Raw genomic sequence first — 21,103 nt, forward strand, 5'->3', positions numbered from 1 at the left:
ATAGGTGAGGCCAGATGATCTTTTACCTCTTCTCACCTGCCTGTCACCTCCCCCTGGGTCCTCTTCCTCCTTCCGTTTCTCTCATGGTTCCACTCTCCTCTTCTACCAGATTCCTTCTTCTTCAGCCCTTGACCTTTCCCACCCACCTGGCTTCACCTATCATCGTCTAGCTACCCTCCTTCCCATGCCCTACCTTTTTATTCTGGCATCTTCCCTGCTTCCTTCTCAGTTCTGAAGAAGGGTCTCAACCCGAAACTGTCATAAGGGGGGCACTGGGAGCGGACCCAAATGCAAGACATAGACACTGAAGTACCAGGAACAGGACTAGAACTTGAGTTAAGCAAGCAAGGGAAGTGGGGAAGAAAGGATGCTGGACATGACACAGGTCCTGGACGAGACAAGGATACAGGGCCAGGGCTAGGACTTGACTAGGATAGCGGAATCAGGACATGGAACTGGGAACTAGGAGCCTGGGCTTGGACTCCAAGCCAGAGACTGGACAAGGACCTGGGTCTTGACTCAGGCTCGGACCCCGGAACTAGGTGAGGGCATGACGTGGCTACAGGACTGGACATGGGTTGGGTTCTTCATGGCTTGGGTACTTCGAGGCTTGGGTATGGACTCCGAGCCAGAGACTGGGCAAGGGCCCAGAACCTGGGACTTGACTCGGGCTTGGACTCCAGAACTAGGCGAGGACAAGACGTGGTTACAGGATGAAGAGAGGCAACAGGACTAGATGTGAGACTCCTGACAAGGGAGCCCCAGCACAGGATGAGGGAACCCCAGCACCGGGCTGGGCAAGATACTCCTGGGCAGCGAGACACATGGACAATACGAGAACACAAAGTCGTGGCTTGGACAGGACAAGGTTCTTGGATCATGGCTAGGACTGGACGAGACCCCAAAGCCTAGACTTGGTAAAGGGAGAGACAGGAACGCAGAGCCTTGCTCGAGGGAGAGACATGAACATGGAGCACAGAGCTGGGACCCCTCCTTGGAAACAGGACGTAGGGCCAGGTCATACACAGAATGCAGAATACAACGAGACGGTTCCCAAATAAAGGCAGCGGCAGATGGCCAGACCTACCTAGCAAAGGCGTGGACACAGACAGTTCCCAACACTAGCTAGCGGCAAACGGCCGGACCTACCTAGCAAAGGCGTGGTTACAGACGGCTCCCAACACTAGCTAGCGGCTAACGGCCAGACCTACCTAATGAAGGCGTGGACACAGAGACAGATCAAAACAACGATAGGCAGTTCCTTATCTTGCTCCAGCAATTGAACTTGACAGCGGTGCAGGTGAGGGTTACAGACGAGGTAAGGCTTCAGACGAGGCAAGGCGAGGCAAGGCAAGGTTTCAGACCAGGCAAGGCAAGGCAAGGCAAGGCAAGGCTTCAGATGAGGCAAGGCGAGGCAACAGAAGGAAGGGGAACAGAAGGGATTCAGACAGGAGGTATGGACAGCAACAATCCAGCAGCCAGAGGCAGTATCCTGAAGGTATTTATGAAGCCAGCCCAAACGAGAATCAGCTGCCTCAACAGAAACTAGGGAAAACTGGAAAACCTGGAATAAGGAACATGGACCGGACCGTGAACCAGAATGCGGATTTCACGGACCAGACCACGACAGAAAAATCGACCATATATTAATTTCCTTAGATGCTGCCTGACCTGCTCAGTTCCTCCAGTGCTTGTGTCTGCTATCTTCATCAGAAGTTCTGTATTCTATCATCTAGCTGTGAGTAATCTCATTTCCCTGATAGATTTTGTTTCGGTTCATTGACTGAAACAGATTTATCTAATACAGGGGTTACCAACATTTTTTATCCCATGTTCCAATACCATTAAGCAAGGGGTCCATAGACCCCAGTTTGGGGACCCTGATCTAAAAATATTAACTTTACTTGATACATGTACATCGACACACACAGTGAAATGTGTCATTTGTGTCAACAGCCAACAATCTGAGGATCTGCTGGGACAGGCTGCAAGTGTCAAAGTTTAAAGTTCAAAATAAATGTTATTAACGAAGTACATATATGTCACCATATACAACCCTGGGATTCATTTTCTTGTGGGCATACCAAACATATCTACAGAATAGTAACTATAACGGGATCAATTAAGGATCAAGCAAAGTGCAGAAGACAACAAACTGCACAAGTACAAAAATCGATAAATAGCAATAAATAACAAGAACTTGCAGTAAAGAGTCCTTCAAAGTGACATTAGATAAGATTAGACACGCAATCCTCTTTTATTGTCATTTAGTAGTGCATGCATTAAGAATTTTTTCCAGAATATCACGGAAACACATGACACCCAACTTAAAAACGAACAAAAACCACATAATTATAACATATGGTTACAAAAGTGCAAAGCAAAACCATAATTTGATAAAAACAGACCATGGCATGGTAAAAGTCTCAAAGTCTCTCAAAAGTCTCATCATGTCACGCAGACGGTGAACCTCCAGCGCCGCCAACTTGCCGATGCAGCACCCTGGAAGCATCCGACCAGTCTGACTCCGAATCCGTCCGAAAACTCCGAGCCTCCGACCAGCTCTCCGACACCGAGCACCGAGCACCATCTCTGCCGAGCACTTCGACCCCGGCCTCGGCAACAGGCAATAGGCAAAGCCAAGGATTCGGGGCCTTCCCCTCCGGAGATTCTCGACCGCACAGTAGCAGCGGCAGCGAAGCGGGCATTTCAGAAGTTACTCCAGATGTTCCTCCGTGCTTCTCACGTCTGTCTCCATCAAATCCGGATTGTGCACAGCCCCCTAGTTAACACATAATCGATATCATTGGGAATGGCCGTGCGCGCTGCGTCGCGCCGCCATCTTCTCCTCCTCCCTCATTGGTTGTGGGAACATTTCAATGATGGGGGCAAGTGAAGTTGAGTGCAGTTATCCCCTTTTCTTCAAGAGCCTGATGGTTGACGGATCGCCAGCATAGCGTGCCCACAACTGACTAACCCTAACCTATTTGCCTTTGGAATGTGGGAAGAAACCAGAGCACCCGGAGGAAACCCACGCTGTCGTGGGGAAAGTATACAAATCCGTAACAAGCAGTGACGGGAATTGAACCCTGATCGCTGGTGATGTAAAGTGTTACACTGACCATTCCCTGCCCCTTATTGCTGAACCTCAGCGACATTATTTGGAAGCTTGATCAGCTTTCATAAGCAGCCTGACGTCTATTTTCTAAAAGGCAGACAAAACTTCCTTCAGCTCAATGACAGAGAAACTGAAGGCCTTTTTTCCTCTTCTCATTGCTTCCACCAGGACGGATATTCAGCAGACTTAATACTCTCAGGGACAGCTTCTTCCCCTCTGCCATCAGATACCTGAATGGACATTGAACCCATGAACACCACCTCTCAACTTTATCTTCTCTTTTTGCACTACTATACATGTGTAGTGGAGAGTGTATTGATGGCTGCCACACAGCCTGGCATGGAAACACCAATTTCTTTGAGTGGAAAGTCCTATAAAAGGTAGTGAATTCGGTCCATGGGTAAAGCCCTCCCAACCATTGTGCACATCTACAGGAAATGATGTTGTAGGAAAGCAGCATCCATCATCAGAGATCCCCACCACCCAGGCCATGCTCTTTTCTCGCTGCCGCCATCAGTAGAAGGTAGAAAAGCCTCAGGACTCGCACCACCAGGTTCGAGAACAGTTAACATCAATCTCTTGAATAAAATTGGATAACTACATTCACTTGCCTGATCATTGAAATGTTCCCACAACTAATGATTTCACTGTAAGTACTCTTTATCTCATTATCTCATGTCCTCATTATTTATTGTTATTTATTTCTATTTGCATTTGCACAGTTTGCTGTCTTCTGCACTCTGGTTGATCTTTCATTGACCCTGTTACAGTTACTATTCTATAGATTTGCTGAGTATGCCCACAGGAAAATGAATCTCAGGGTTGTATATGGTGATATATATGCACTCCGATAATAAAATTGACTTAGAACTTTGTACTTATTTAACTTTTTTGATACACTTACTGTAATTTATAGTTTTTATAATTATGTATTGCATTGTACTGCTGCTGCGTTATAACAAATTTCACGACACGTGCCAGTGACGTGCTTGTAACGTGCAAGGACTGGGCATCAAAGCTGATGATTCACCTAGTGGGAGTCGGGCATCAGGATGAGAGTCGCTGAGTCGCCTAGCATGCGCCAGGGGCCAGTCGACGGATGATATCAGTGGACTAGAACGGTCTGGGCTATGAACTGAATTGAATATTAAACCTGATTCGGACTCTGATTTTTGCCAGATACTATTACAATGCCCGTTTCAGACTTTAGTAACGTACAGTCTCCATCACTTAGTGCTTACGAACACAGGACAACCTCCGTTACGCACCATCTGGCTCAAATCTTAGAGCTCGATGCTTAGCAGTACCGAGTGGCTACAAGGGTTCCACAGGTTCAAGTTAATTGATCACCATCACCTTCTTAAGGAAATAAGTCAGTCTAGCCAATAATCCATGAATCTTCAGAAAGAAAGCAGGTAGCCTGCAAGTTCAATACAGCTTGTTCCGCTACAGCACAATAGATCAAAGTTCAAAGTCAGAAGCAGAATTGGAATCAGGTTTACTATCACCGGCATGTGACAAGAAATTTGTTAACTTAGCAGCAGCAGTTCAATGCAATACATAATATAAAAGAAAACAAAATAATAATAATAATAATAAATAAATAGATAGATCACAGTATACGTATATTGAATAGATTAAAAATCGTGCAAAAACAGAAATGCTGCATATTTAAAAAAGTGAGGTAGTGTTCGAGAGTTCAATGTCCATTCAGGAATCGGATGGCAGAGAGGAAGAAGCTGTTCCTGAATCGCTGAGTGTGTGCCTTCAGGCTTCTGTACCTCCTACATGATGGTAACAATGAGAAAAGAGCATGCCCTGGGTGCTGGAGGTCCTTAATAATGGACGCTGCCTTTCTGAGACACCGCTCCCTGCAGATGTCCTGGGTACTTTGTAGGCTAGTACCCAAAATGGAGCTGACTAGATTTACAACCCTCTGCAGTTTCTTTCGGTCCATTTATTATCAAAGTCTGTCTACATTATACAACCTTGAGATTCATCTCCTTACAGGCAGCCACTGAACAAAGACACACAGAATCAGAATCAGGTTTAATATCATCGGCACACGTCGTGAAACTTGTTAACTTTGCCGCAGCAATACAATGTAATACATGATAAATATAGAAAAACAGAACTGAATTACAGTACATATAACACACATAAAAGTTGCTGGTGAACGCAGCAGGCCAGGCAGCATCTCTAGGAAGAGGTACAGTCAACGTTTCGGGCTGAGACCCTTCGTCAGGACTAACTGAAAGAAGAGCTAGTAAGAGATTTGTAAGTGGGAGGGGGAGGGGGAGATCCAAAATGATAGGAGAAGACTGGAGGGGGAGGGATGGAGCCAAGAGCTGGACAGTTGATTGGCAAAAGGGATATGAGAGGATCATGGGACAGGAGGCAAAAGGCCCTCCCCCCTCCTGTCTTCTCCCATCATTTCGGATCTCCCCCTCCCCCTCCCACTTTCAAATCTCTTACTAGCTCTTCCTTCAGTTAGTCCTGACGAAGGGTCTCAGTCCGAAACGTCAACTGTACCTCTTCCTAGAGATGCTGCCTGGCCTGCTGCGTTCACCAGCAACTTTTATGTGTGTTGCTTGAAATCGCAGCATCTGCAGATTTCCTCTTGTTTACAGTACATAGATATATGTATATTAAATAGTTAAATTAAGGTAAGTAATGCAAAAACAGAAATTTTTAGAAAAAGTAGTGAGGAAGTGTTCATAAATTCAACGTCCACTCAGAAATCGGATGGCAGAGGGGAAGGAGCTGTTCCTGAATTGTTGATTGTGTGTCATCAGGCTCCAGTTCCTCTTTCCTGATGGTAACAGTGAGAAGAGGGCATGAGCTGGGTGATGACGGTCCTTAATGATGGATGTCCCCTTTTTGAGGCATTGCTCGTTGAAGATGTCTTGGATACTATGGAGGTTCGTGCCCATGATGGAGCTGAACTGTCTGCAGCTTACTTAGATCCCTTACAGTAGGCCCACCCCCAATACCAGATGGTGATGCAGCCAGTCAGGAAGCAAGAACCCATTTAAAAAGCAGTCCAAACACCCAATCTGCAGAGAGAAGGGAAAAAACAAATAGTGTAAACGATGAAAGCAAACAGCATTCAGAACAAAAGTGAGCCCACAGACACGAAGCCTGGAGCTGAGGAGCAGGCCACAGCCTCAGTTCAGTGCAAAGCTGAGTAAGCATCACAGAGCCCCCAAATGCGGAGCCCGGAGCAGCCGAAGCAGGCCACAGGCTCAGCCTCAGTTCAGAACAGAGCCGAGTAAAGATCGCGGAGCCCTCAGACACGGAGCCTGGAGCAGCCGAAGCAGGCCACAGGCTCAGCCTCAGTTCAACTGGGGGTTGTGTTCCTTGGAATCCTCATGGTACAGAAAGAGCAGCAGTCAGCACAACACTATCACAGCTTGGGGTGTTCCACGGTTCAGAGGTCATTTCCAGCACTGCCTGTAAGAAGTTTGTACGCTCAACCCCGTGAGTGCGTGGGTTTTCCCCCCCCCCCGGTGCTTCAGTTTCCTCCCACAGTCTAAGGACAGGTAGCAGGCTAATTGGTCATTGTAAATGAGGCTAGTATTAAATAGGCGGGTTGCTGGGCTGCTGGGCCGGAAGGACGTGTTCCACACTGAATCTCGAGACAAAGAAATGAAATCACAAAATGAAATCAATTACATCAATGGGAAAAAGCAGGTGAGAGGCTGTAAAGTTTTAGACTTACAAAAACTTTACTTTACCAGCAAGATTTTCAAAAATAAAGGTGCTTTTGATAGCTATATATTTATTTGTTGCTGCAAGCTAAAAATACAAGAGGCTGTCTGTTATATTGAACAGAGTATCCATGCTCAAGTTTCAATAGAACTGATTGCTTGGCTTATCAATTAATGTATTCTTAAGAGACAACCATGTCTGATTACTGCAGGGAGGTTTGATGAAAGCAGGGGTTTTTTTTTATCCCCCAAGTCAGTTTTTTTCTTACTTGTTAGTTTTCTAGGTAATACTAAAGTGGTTTTCTAGTTTCTTAGCAAAGCACCGTTATCAATTCGGCTTGTGTAATGCAAATGATGTTCGCCAATTCGTCATAGTCACGGTCTTATTCAGCACAGAAACAGGCCCGATGACCCAACTGGTCCACACCAACCACAGTATCCTGTCTCACTAGACTTGAATGCCCAAATTCGTCACATAATCTCCCAAGTCCCTCTCCTCCCCTCCAAATGAATGGGACCTCATTCCATATACTGACCATCCTCTGTGTAAATAAGTTATTTCTCAAGTCTCTCACAAATCTTATGTGGTATCTGCGCCCTCCTGTTTCCAACTCCCTTACCCTGGGGAAAAGATGATGACTGTCCACCATATCCATACCCCTCATGATTTTATAACCTTCAAGGAGGCCACCCCAGTCTCCTGAGGAACAAAGATCCAGCCAGTTCCTATGACTCAGGTCCTCAAATCCAACCAGCATCCTGTGTAAATCTCACAAAATGCTGGAGGAACTCAGCTGAACAGGCAGCATCTATGCAGAGGAATGAGAACCAATGCTTCAGGACAAGACACTTCAATGAAACATTGGCTCTTTACTTCTCTCCATAGATGCTACCTGACCTGCTGAGTTCAAAGTTCAAAGTTCAGAGTAAATCTATTATCTAAGTCCATATATGTCACCATATACAACCCAAAAATTCCTTTTCTTGTGGGCCTGCTCAATAATCCTCTAGAATAATAACCATAACTGGAAATAATTCTGAGCCTTTATATGACACTAATCAGACCCCACTTGGAGTATCGTCACCAGGTTTGGGCCCCATATCTCAGAAAGGATGTGTTGTTATTGGAGAGAGGCCAGAGGAGGTTCATGAGGATAATTCCATGAATGAAAGGGGCTAACATACGAAGAGCGTTTGGCAGCTTTAGGCCTGTACTCACTGGAATTTAGAATGCGGGGGAGGGGGGGGATCTGATTGAAACTTACCGAAGTTGAAAGGATTAGGTAGGGTGGATGTGGAGAGGATGTTTCCTGTGGTGGGGGTATCCAGCCTCAAAATTGAGGGGCAACCATTTCAAAGAGGTAAAGAGGATTTTTTTTTTAGCCTGACAATAGTAAATATGTGGAACGCTCTGCCACAAACTGAGGTGCAGGCCAAGTCCATGAGTATATTTAAGGCGGAAGTTGAAGGTTTCCTGATCGGATAGGGCGTCAAAGGATGTGGCGAGAAGGCAGGTGTCTGGGGTTGACTGGGATCCACGATCAGCCATGATGGGCTGAATGGCCCAGTTCAGCTCCTATGTCTAAAGGTCTTATACAATCAATGAAAACCACCATCTAGGGCGTTCAACCAGAGCGCAGAAGACAAAAAACTGTTCACACACAAAAAGAAATAATAAAATAAATAAATAAGCAATAAATATCGAGAACATGAGATGAATAGTCCTTGAAAGTGAGTTCATTGATTATGGGAATATTTCAAAGATAGGGCAAGTGAAGTTATCCTCTTTGGTTCAAGAGCCTGATGGTTGAGGGATAGCAACTGTTTCTAAACCTTCTGGTGTGAGTCCGAGGCTCCTGTACCTCCTTCCTGATGGCAGCAGCGAGAAGAGAACATGTCCAGGGTGGCGAGGATCCCAGATGATGGATGCTATTTTCCTGCAACAGCGTTTCATATGCTGGGAGGGCTTTACCCATGATGGACTGGGCCGAATTCATTACCTTTTGTAGGAATTCCTGCTCGAGGGCATCGGTGTTTCCATAACATTCAATATACTCTCCATTACTTGTCTATAGAAGTTTGCCAAAGTTGTAGATGTCATGCCGAATCTCCTCAAACTCTTAAAGAAGTAGAGGTGATGCGATGCTTTCTTCGTAATTGCACTCACATGCTGGGCCCAGGACAGGTCCTTGGAAATCGTAACTCCCAGGAACTTTAAAGTTGCTAACACTCTCCACTTCAATGAGGACTGGCTCATGGACCTCTAGTTTCCTTCTCCTTAAGTCAATAATCAGCTCCTTGGTCTTGCGGACTTTCAGTAAGAGGTGAGCCAGGTTTTCAATCTCCCTCCTACACGCTGTTTCATCACCACCTTTGATTCTGCGTAACAGTGATGTCGTCAGCAGACTTGAATATGGCAGTGGAGCTGGGCTTAGCCACACAGTCATAAGCGTAAAGCGAGTGGAGCGTGTGTGTGGTACTCTGGATTTCCAGCATCTGCAGAATCTTGTATCTTTGTAAATCTCTTCTGCACCCCCTCCAGCTTGACAGCCTTTCCTTTAACAGGAAGCTATAAACAATACTCTATTACAGTGCACCAATGATTTATATAACTGCAATATAACATCCCAACTCCTAAACTACATGCCTAAATTGATTGCATTGTATCCAATATGCATTATGCAAATACATGTTCTAGCAGAGCTACCTGTACTTTAATCAGGTGATTCACCTTTCCACCCTGTACAAAGCCACACACCACAATAAAAATTTTTGATCATCCTTTTACAGTTCCTGGCTCAGATCTGAAATAAAACCTTAATTTTTGAATATACTTCACTTTTATTTTACTCCTTCCCGCTTTTCAAATGATCCAGGGTTCTAAATCTTACAAATCTGTTCCCAGTGCTTGTGTAAAGGTGAGCTTTGTCACAAGTACATAGTAATCTACTACTTACTGCCCGTTATGCCAATGGTGTTTAGGGCAGCAATGAAGATCCTCCATCTCTGGCGGTGTTCAGGGCTTCCTTCATCATGTCAGTAGCTTCTTCTCGGTTTTCAGTACTGTCAGTCATACTAGTCCCAGGTAGAGACTCAGGAATACCTTAGGATTCTTCAATGCTGCTTCTGTAAAAATTTTGTTTTGCCAGATGGGTTGTCACCCTGAGTTGAACCCCCGAACCTGGAGGTCTGGGGGACCACTCTTAGTCTGTCCTTTACCCTTGGTCCTGTTTGGCATGGGTGACTCCTACCGAGAGCCAAATCACAAAGCCCTGACTCCAGCAACCCATCTTGCAATAGTGATTTAAGCACATAGTCATAGAAAAGTACAGCACAAAAACAGCCCATCTAGTCCATGCCAAACTATTTAAACTGCTATCTCCAATTGACCTGCATCGGGACCATAGCCCTCCATATCCCTACCATCCATGTACCTACTTAAACTTCACTGAAACATTGAACTCGAGCACAAATGCACCACTTGCGCTGGAAGCTTGTTCCACACTCTCACGACCCTCTGGGTGAAGAAGTTTCCCCTTATGTTCCCCTTAAACTTCTCACCTTTCACCCTTAACCCATGACCTCTGGTTATAGTCCCACCCAACCTCAGTGGAAAAAGCCTGCTTGCATTTACCCTCTCCTCTCTCCATAACCACTGTAAATTTCAGTTAGTTAATTGCGACATATCTTGATGAGTCACATTTGAAATACCAAGTACATCGTAACTCACACTTCAAGCTCCCATTATATCAACACAGAATTTTATCTCTCTTACCTTCTAAAGAATCTTAAAACCAAGCACCAACTTACAATCTTGCCTTCCTAAGTTGTGGGTTTCGTAACTAGAGGCATTAGATTCAACGATCAGAAATAAGAGCAGGAGTTAGCCGATCTGGCCAGCCAAGCCTGCTGCACCATTTATTAAGATCATGATTGACCTGGTTTGCCCCAAAGAGGACCCCAACCTTGTCATGGTTTGGAGGCTTGCATGCCTCAGTGACCCGGAGAGCTATATTGGCTGGAGTCCGGGCGTCATGCTTTGGCTCTTGGTAGGGCCACCCATGCCAAACAGGTCAAAGGGTAGAGACCGGACTAAGAGTGGTCCACAGGTCTTTTAGGTTCAGGGCTTCAGCTCAGGGCTAACAACCTTGACTGGTAAAACAAAATTGCTACAGAAACAGCAACAAAGATTCCTTCTACATCTGAGTGTGACGGTATTCCTGAGTCTCCACCTGGGATTTGCATGACTGACAAGAAGCTACTGACACGATGAAGTAAGCCCTGAATACCACCAGAGATGGAGGACCTTCATTGCCCTAAACACCAGCGGCGGTGTAATGGGCAGTAGGTGAACTGGTTTTAATCACTAATTTACAGTGCGGAAAAAGGTTTAGAAAATGGATGGTCTGGTATATTCTTAAGAAACGGAAAAGCAATTTAATTCTGAACATGACTGCACCCATCCTGTGGAACAGAAGAACTTGAAAAACAATAGGAAAATTGCTATTTTGGATCCAGTCACTCTAATTGTTGAGAACTGATGGTATTAACTGCCAGTAATAAATGCTACAACGTGGTTTCCAGTCAAAGGAGAAACAAGTAAAAACAAAGTGGTGAAAAACCTGTCGCAACCTTAGACTGCTCTTAGATAAGAGAACAGTGAGAAAACATCACCTCAGATTTTGGGCAGATAAGGTTTTGCAAAAACTTAAAAACAAATGAAAACTTTATGCAAGAAATTCATCTTCATAGCTCTTCAGAGATGTAAAAAAAATACGCGGGGTTATTCGGCACCTTCAAGCTAGTTAAACATTCCGAGTCGTTGCTGTTATTCTTCTCCGCGCCTCAGGCGGCAACCTCGCAGTTTCTTTAGCACTTTTGTCTGTTGTTTTACCAGGCCAAGATTGGTAAAGCAAAATTGTTATGGAAACAGTAACAATCTGAGTGTGATGGTTTGCCCGAGTCTCCAGCTGGGACTTGCTTGACTGACAGTAGTGAAAACCGAGAGGAAGTGACTGACGTAACAAAGGAAACCTTGCTCAGCCCAGCACAAATGGAAAGTATGCAAGGAGCCAGCCGGATTCAAACCCGGGACCGTGTGCCTCAAAGTCTGGTACTGGTGCCACTACACCACCAGCCAGCTAAAACATCCCAAGGCATCCCCACAAAGTAAACACAAATACCATGGATGCCACAGCGGTTAGCGCGGTCGCTATTACAGCTCGGGGCATTGAAGTTGTGAGCTTAATTCCAACGTCATCTGTAAAGAGCTTGTACGTTCTCCCCGCTAATGGTTGTCTTTTTTTATATATGGGTTCTTTGTAAATAAGGTTGTACAATGTATACGTTGATAATAAATGTATTTTGAACTTTGTGTGAGCGCCTGGATCCCCTCTGGGTGTTCGGTTTCCTCCCACAGTCCAAAGACGTACCAATTAGTAGGCTAATTGGTCATTGTAAATAGGCCTGTGATTTAGGCCACGGTTAAATCGGCAGGTTTCTGGGTGGAGTGGTTGTATTTTTAGATAAATAAGATAAATGAATGAATTTGGGTTGATGTGATTAAATCACTCCTGTAAGCTTATAGTGGGTTGTGGGGTGGAGATGAGTCTCTACCAGAGAAGGTGTAAGGATCTTCTTCCATCCGCTACCCTGCAGATCACCCTTGGCAAGGCGTAGCACCTCCTGATTAGGGTCATGTGAAGCCTTGGGATGGTCGTATGAGCAGTTGCTACATATCACAAGTCCTGGTTATGCGACCCCTGACGCCAGGCAGACAATCTCTGAAGAGCACCAATAACGGCAGGAGCCACACACTGCCCAGAAGGCGGCAAAGGCTAACCACTTCTGAAGAAAAATTTGCCAAGAACGATCATGGTCATAGCATGTAATGATAACAATGACGTGTAAGATTATGGGTGTTTTTATTCTGAATTCAACATTAGGTTTAAAGGACAATTACAAAAGAAACAGGATATGGGTCTGGCATTTCAAAGGTGAAGTTAGCCTTTGCGTTGCAATGACGATTCAGTTACGTCAGCCCATCTTCAATCAATGATTACCATCTAGATTGCTTGTATAGGGAGCTGCCAGTTGGTGAGGGACTGTAAATGTAGTGACTTTTATGCAATTATTGCCCCAACATTAATCAACACCTTCAGGTATCAAGCAAGACCAGTACAAATTTAAGAAGGCTTATGCAATGGTTTCCTTTATTAGGGTAGTTGTGGCACTGAGTTCAAAAGTTGGAGGAGGTTATGCTGCGAATTTATAAAACTCTGGTTAGGCCACATCTGGAGTATTGTGTATGTAACGCCCTGGGAAAGGTTTCACTGCTAATGTAATGGTTTTTCTGTAGAAGCAGTGTTTGGGTTATGACTAGAGATAACGGGGGCTTTGGAATGTGCGCCGTCCAGTGAAGGGAGTGTTTTTTTCTTGTTATGTGCCTGAAAATGACATAGTCTGGGTCTTTTGTTTGGCAGAAAATGAAGAGAGAAGACGCCTGAAAGGAGCGGACTTGGAGTGGGGCTGGGAGTCGACGAAGCCCGGGGGACATCGATGGAGGACCACCGGAAGGGAAACCGTGAGCTCCAACTTGTGCACATTAGACTGTTTCATTAAAATGGGCCCTTTCCTTTTTGTTTTACTTTACTAACCCTCTAGTCAAATTAAGAATTATAAAGCTAAATTGTTTTAATTGCATATGGTCTCCTGTCTGTTATTTTGTGGTGCTGATTTGTAACAGAGTTACACATCACACAGTACCCACACAAACAAGAGGTGTTGCATCTCAGGTTTCACACATTTGGCGGGGCCAGAGACCGACTTCCCTAGACTAACTCTGCCGGCCGAACCGGAGGGTTACATGTACATTTCTGGTCGTCCCACTATAGGAAGGATGTTGTGGCTTTGGAGACGGTGCAGAAGAGGTCTACCAGGATGCTGCCTGGTTTAGAGGGCATGTGCTATCCTGGGAGGCCGGATAAACTTGGGTTGTTGATTGAGGGGAGATCTGATAGAGGTTTACAAGATTATGAGAGACACAGAGTGGACAGAGAGTATCTGTTTCCCAGGGCTGAATTGTCTAATACCAGAGAGCAAGCATTAAAGGTGAGAGGGAGTAGGATCAAGGGGGATGTGAGGGGCAAGTTTTTTTTTACTCTAGAGGTCATGCATGCCTAGAATGCGCTGCCTGGTATGGTGGTAGAGGCTTTTAAGAGATGTTTGGATAGGCACATGGTTGAATGGAAGATGGAGGGATATGGACGTGGTGTAGGTAGAAGGGATTCGTGTTTGGGCATTTCTGATTTGCTTTTAGCTGGTACAGCACAACATTGTGGGCCAAATGGCCTGTTCCTGTGCTGTACTGTTCTACTAAACATTGGCTCCATCTGCCAGTAGCTACCATATTTTCATAGCCTATACTTTGAGTTTCCGCAAGAACATGAAAGTTAAAGCACCAAAATGTTATTCAGTTGTGATTTCTAATTTTTTTTTGTAATTTAGTGATATGACATGGCAACAGGCCCTTCCAGCCCAATGACACCTTGCCACCCAATTACACCTGTGTGACCAATTAACCTAGTACACTGTACGTCTTTGGGATGTGTGAGGAAACTGGAGTAGCCAGGGGAAAGCCACGCCATCGCAGGGGAGAACATTGCACATAACAGGCAAACTATATTGAAAAACTCTTGTACAATTTCAAAAACAAAAGGGCATCCTTCATTATTTCCAAACACTTTTAATGACCTTCGATGACTAAAGATAGACAAATTGTTCATCACAGTACAAAAAGGGTACAAAACGTTAAATTACAGGGCTTAAAAATTAAAGGTTTTGAAAAAAGATACAAGGCCGTTATTAACCTCTTTTATACTGTACATTTACATCATGTTGTTTTAGAATCGAGGAGCAGTGAAGCCCTGCTGTGCAGATTATCAGGGATGAAAGTCAAAAGTACTTATAGCTACAACACTTATGAGTCAGTAGAATGAATAGGAAAATGATCATTTCTGCCACTATTTTGCAAACAACATTCCTAAGCAAAGAACATGTTCTGGAGTAAACATTGCTATATTTGTTTGTTTGTGCCTTCCTATTTTATGTAAAAAGACAGTACTCTTATCTCTGCTCCATTTTAACTTTGGGGGGTTTGAGAAAGCTCCTCTGTTTCTTTTCTTTCTTGCTCTTTTTGTTAGCTTGAAAGTTCCTCCAGCTATCGACACGGCCATCTCGACTTTCCTGTAGTGACAAGTGCAAAAATATTAGCATTTCTGCAAAAACAAAATGAATGATATTGATCTTTCTCAACACCTCTTACCCTTATCAGTTTGAAATTTAATCACACTGAATGCAAACCCTTTGACTGCAGAAGGCCCAAACTTCTGTTTCAGAGAGCTCACGCTGTTGGGTGTTGAGGATGGAAGTGACAAAGATTCATCACTATTTCAGTCAATGTTCTGTTTTTGAAAGAGTCCAGTGGACTTTTCCTTTGTATGAGGTTCATGTGATATTTGGCACTGGAGGAATTGGGAAAGGACAAAAGCAAACAGGGTTTATTCTGGGGAAAAAACAAGAATACTTCTGGAATGCAAACAACAGGAATTCTGCAGATGCTGGAAATTCAGGCAACACACATCAAAGTTGCTGGTGAACGCAGCAGGCCAGGTAGCATCTCTAGGAAGAGGTGCAGTCGACATTTCAGGTCGAGACCCTTCGTCAGGACTAACTGAAGGAAGAGTGAGTAAGGGATTTTAAAGTGGGAGGGGGAGGGGGAGATCCAAAATAATAGGAGAAGACAGGAGGGGGAGGGATGGAGCCAAGAGCTGGACAGGTGATTGGCAAAGGGGATATGAGAGGATCATGGGACAGGAGGTCCGGGGAGAAAGACAAGGGGGGGGAACCCAGAGGATGGGCAAGGGGTATATTCAGAGGGACAGAGGGAGAAAAAGGAGAGTGAGAGAAAGAATGTGTGTATATAAATAAATAACGGATGGGGTACGAGGGAGAAGTGGGGCATTAGCGGAAGTTAGAGAAGTCAATGTTCATGCCATCAGGTTGGAGGCTACCCAGACGGAATATAAGGTGTTGTTCCTCCAACCTGAGTGTGGCTTCATCTTTACAGTAGAGGAGGCCGTGGATAGACATGTCAGAATGGGAATGGGATGTGGAATTAAAATGTGTGGCCACTGGGAGATGCTGCTTTCTCTGGCGGACAGAGCGTAGATGTTCAGCAAAGCGGTCTCCCAGTCTGCGTTGGGTCTCGCCAATATATATACAGTCTGCGTCAGGTCTCGCCAATATATAGAAGGCCACATCGGGAGCACCGGACACAGTATATCACTCCAGCCGACTTACAGGTGAAGTGTCGCCTCACCTGGAAGGACTGTCTGGGGCCCTGAATGGTGGTAAGGGAGGATGTGTAAGGGCATGTGTAGCACTTGTTCCGCTTACAAGGATAAATGCCAGGAGGGAGATCAGTGGGGAGGGATGGGGGGGACGAATGGATAAAGGAGTCGCGTAAGGAGCGATCCCTGCAGAAAGCGGGGGGGGGAGGGGGGAGGGAAAGATGTGCTTAGTGGTGGGATCCCGTTGGAGGTGGCGGAAGTTACGGAGAATAATATGTTGGACCCGGAGGCTGGTGGGGTGGTAGGTGAGGACCAGGGGAACCCTATTCCTAGTGGGGTGGCGGGAGGATGGAGTGAGAGCAGACGTGCGTGAAACAGGGGAGATGCGTTTGAGAGCAGAGTTGATGGTGGAGGAAGGGAAGCCCCTTTCTTTAAAAAAGGAAGACATCTCCCTTGTCCTGAAATGAAAAGCCTCATCCCTTGAGCAGATGCGGCGAAGACGGAGGAATTGCGAGAAGGGGATGACATTTTTGCAAGAGACAGGGTGAGAAGTGGAATAGTCCAGATAGCTGTGAGAGTCAGTAGGCTTATAGTAGACATCAGTGGATAAGCTGTCTCCAGAGACAGAGACAAAAAGATCTAGAAAGGGGAGGGAGGTGTCGGAAATGGACCAGGTAAACTTGAGGGCAGGGTGAAAGTTAGAGGCAAAGTTAATAATGTCAACGAGCTCAGCATGCGTGCAGGAAGCAGCGCCAATGCAGTCGTCGATGTAGCAAAGGAAAAGTGGGGGACGGATACCAGAATAGGCACGGAACATAGATTCCGTGCCAGAGAAAGCAGGATCTCCCAGTGGCCACACATTTTAATTCCACATCCCATTCCCATTCTGACATGTCTATCCACAGCCTCCTCTACTGTAAAGTTGAAGCCACACTCAGGTTGGAGGAACAACACCTTATATTCCGTCTGGGTAGCCTCCAACCTGATGGCATGAACACTGACTTCTCTAACTTCCGCTAATGCCCCACCTCCCCCTCGTACCCCGTCCATTATTTATTTATATACACACGTTCTTTCTCTCACTCTCCTTTTTCTCCCTCTGTCCCTCTCACTATACCCCTTGCCCATCCTCTGGGTTCCCCCCCCCTTGTCTTTCTCCCCGGACCTCCTGTACCATGATCCTCTCATATCCCCTTTGCCAATCACCTGTCCAGCTCTTGGCTCCATCCCTCCCCCTCCTGTCTTCTCCTATCATTTTGGATCTCCCCCTCCCCCTCCCACTTTCAAATCTCTTACTAGCTCTCCTTTCAGTTAGTCCTGTACCTCTTCCTAGAGATGCTGCCTGGCCTGCTGCGTTCACCAGCAACTTTGATGTGTGATACTTCTGGAACAAGAGTTTGAACAGAGCTCTGACTGCAACTATTAGTACCACTATGATGTTTTTGAAATAGAATATTTTTATCCTGGCTCAGATTAAATCACCCATCTTATTTAATGGCTTTGAAATTAAAATTTCCCCAGATAGAGAACAGAGTTGGTTGCTGGAAGATCCAAGGCAAAATTTAAAAACAAGAATACAAATTCTTCAGTTTTTACAATGACGATACTGAAGTGTCAGATCACCTCACCATAGAGCCCCAATCAAGTGTAAGGACTTCAAGACTGCAATGATGGAAGGTCGTGTTACCATATTGCAAGACCACACTTGCAGAGTATTTTGTGCAGTTCAAGTCACCCTGCCATTAAGCCAGAAAGGGTGCGCAAAACAATTCACAAGGATATTACTAGGAATGGAAGGCTTGAGGTATAAAGAGAGTCTGGATGGGCTGGGACATTTTTCCCTAAAGTGTAGGAAGCTAGAGAGTGACCTTATAGAGATCTATAAAATCGTGAGGCCCATCAATAAAGTGAATGTCTTTTTCCAAGGGCCGCCATCATTACATGCTGTGTCGTATGATGTCATCATTACGTGCTGTGTCATATGATGTGGGCAATCATGGTCTTTCCACAACTAAGATTGTTCTTGGCAAATTTTTCTACAGAAGTGAAGTGATTTGCCTTTGCTTTCTTCTGGGCAGTGTCTTTACAAGACGGGTGACCCCAGCCATTATCAATACTCTTCAGAGATTGTCTAGCTGGAGTCAGTGGTCGCATAACCAGGACTTGCGATATGTATCAGCTGCTCATACGACCGTCCACCACCTGCTCCTGTGGCTTCAAGTGACCCTGATTTTTGGGGGCTTGTGTGCCTCAATGACTCAGAGAGTGATGCTGGCTGGAATCAGGACTTTATGCTTTGGCCCTTGGTAGGGTCACCCATGACAAACAGGTCAAAGAGTTGAGACCAAACTAAGAGTGGTCCACCAGTCCTCCAGGTTTGGGGGTTCAGCTCAGAGCTAACGACCCTGACTGGTAAAACAAATTTTTTTTTTATGAAAACAGCAATGAAGAATCCTCCTTCATCATTGTGCGATGGTATTCCTGAGTTTCCACCTGTGACTTGTATGACTGACAGCAGTGAAAACCCAGAGGAAGTGACTGACATAATGAAGGAAGCCCTGAACACCACCCGAGATGGAGGACTTTCATTGCTGCCCTAAATGCCACAAGGCAAGTGGCTGTTTCTGCGTCCCAAAGGTCCTTCCAAAGAGCCCATCAGTGGGTCTTGGTTGAGGCCTCCCAGTACTGGAGTACCCACAAACCACGGGCCAGGCTGATGATTAGGCAGCAGATAGCTGAGTGACTAGAGCTGCATTTAAAAAAAAGAAATAAATTCAATAATTTTTTCAGGGTCATTTAGCCTGTTGGAACAAAACTGCTTTTAAAGAAAAGTCATAAAAGCCAATATAATTCTTGATGGAGACTCAATTACTCTCAAACTGGTGCCAACTCCAATATCATGATACATAGTCAAGTTTTAGAATAACAAAAACATTCATCACATTTGTCCAATGCACAGTTCAAGAGGACAACACACTAAACCAAGAATCTGAACTAATGCTTTCCAGAATTTCTGTTATCGGTACTACATGTTGCTCTGGCAGCTGAATGACTCATGTGACTAATCAGACCCAACACTTTTTCAGTACCAGCGACCTGGGTTCAATTCCCACCACTGCTTGTAAGGAATTTGTATGTTCTCCCCCGTGACTGCATGGGTTTCTTCCAGGTCCTACGGTTTCCTCCCACAGTCCAAAAACGTACCAGTTGAAAGGGTAAATGGTCATTGTAAATTGTCCTGTGATTAGGTTAGGACTAAATTAGGGGATTGCTGGTTGACGTGGCTCAAAAGGCCGGAAAGGCCTACCTGTGCTGTATCTCAATAAATAAACAACTGTTGCTGTGGCAGCTGAACGACTTTTGAGCGACAAATCAGACCAGGACAAAACTAGGAGACATTTGGAAGGAGGCAACGACTAAAAATGTTGACAGCTCTATTTCTACCTTCAATATCTTCGTTTTTCCCTTTCAGGGTTCTTCTGAAGACGCTGACCTGGAGTTACACACAAGCTTCGGTTCTTTGCGGGAATGGGACCCATTCTCGGGGTTCCGCGACTGGCCGTTATTCGACATGCCACATGGTTTGGCCTAAGAGTCTCGCTCGTGTTTGGAAGCCTTAAATCTTGGGGCTCTGGGGACGGGCAGATCGAGGATCGGTGTCACGGCAGGAGACTCGTGTGTGTCGGGGAGGCCGGAAAATCTTTCACTGTGGACCTGAAGACCCAAGGACTTTGCACTCTTCGGATACAGAGCTCGAAAAAAGCGATGAAACAGACTTTTAACGTCGTAAACCAGCGAGTTGTTGCTATCTCTCCCGCTCGCTGTGAAAATGGGGGACACCTCCCTCTCCCTTGCCAGGCAGAGAGAGAGAGAACCTTTGGTTTATCGAATGTTGGATGAAAAGCAAAGCTTTTGGGGTAATTTTGGTCTGCGTCTTTGCTATTGCTTAGCACACGCTCGGGCTCAATGCGCTTTTGGTACCGATGCGCTTTTTTTTCCGGTGGGGGGGAGCGGACTTTGGGGTTCTCATGTTTAATTGTTGTTCATTCTTTGGGGCACTTCTCTGTTTTCGTGGATGGTTGCGAAGAAAAAGCATTTCAGGATGTATATTGTATACATTTCTCTGACATTAAATTTAAGCTCATTTTAAGGAAAGAACCGGACAGATATAGACTCTGGGTTGGAAGGTCCAGCATGTTGAAAACACAGTTGTTGAAGGATAAGGAAGAACTAGGTACAATAGTATAGAATGCGATAGTATATCCAGCAGGCAGCGCGGCACGGCAGCAGCGGCCTTTCGAATCTGGTGCTACTTTAATTTAGTTTTTTAATTTAATTTTAAGGCACAATTAGGGTTTAGGGCAATGGATAACAGAGCGACTACCTACCATCGCCAGATACTGCTACAATACAGAGATCGCCCAAAAACAAACCTTCATGAAAATCTGCTGGTTAAATTGCAAGACCTCGGCTTGCTGAGGGAATTGGGCCTGCAGTTCTCGGAGTCGCCTGATGCCGGTGGCCGGAGGTGGGGACGTCGTAGGCGGTGTGCGAGGAAGCGGAAGCGAGGCGAGCGGGCAGGAGTCCATGCCAGGAAAAAAGCAAGCCCTAGTCGGCCGGTTCCCCCGTCCATTCTGCTCTCCAATGGACATTAAATTGGACTGCATCCGACTCCAACGAAATACTCGGCGGGAGCACAGAAACAGACGGAATCTCGGACTCAGCTGTTTATTTATGTAACAGTTTTTCCCCCCAAGCCATCGGACTACCAACCCACTGCCCTCTGCTGTGCCTATTGTCTTGTTTATTATTTATTATAATGCCTGCACTGTTCTGTGTACTTTATGCAATCCTGGGTAGGTCTGTAGTCTAGTGTAGTTTTTGTATTGTTTTACGTAGTTCAGTGTCGTTTTTGTAGTGTTTCA

The 21,103-nt window shown here is 45.4% G+C and overlaps 1 protein-coding gene across 1 annotated transcript in view; it reads right to left on the reverse strand.

Annotated features, from left to right (window-relative positions):
- Window positions 1–14,554: 14,554 nt before the first annotated feature.
- Window positions 14,555–21,103, reverse strand: part of dnajc8 (DnaJ (Hsp40) homolog, subfamily C, member 8) — a 59,188-nt gene continuing 52,639 nt past the window's right edge. The window contains exon 9 of the mRNA XM_063034771.1: window positions 14,555–15,072. Within this exon, the coding sequence (XP_062890841.1) occupies window positions 14,953–15,072 (120 nt within the window). The 3' untranslated portion in view covers window positions 14,555–14,952. The remainder of the gene's footprint in view (window positions 15,073–21,103) is intronic.

This window comes from Mobula hypostoma, chromosome 28, assembly GCF_963921235.1.
Source record: "Mobula hypostoma chromosome 28, sMobHyp1.1, whole genome shotgun sequence".
Lineage (NCBI taxonomy): Eukaryota > Metazoa > Chordata > Chondrichthyes > Myliobatiformes > Myliobatidae > Mobula > Mobula hypostoma.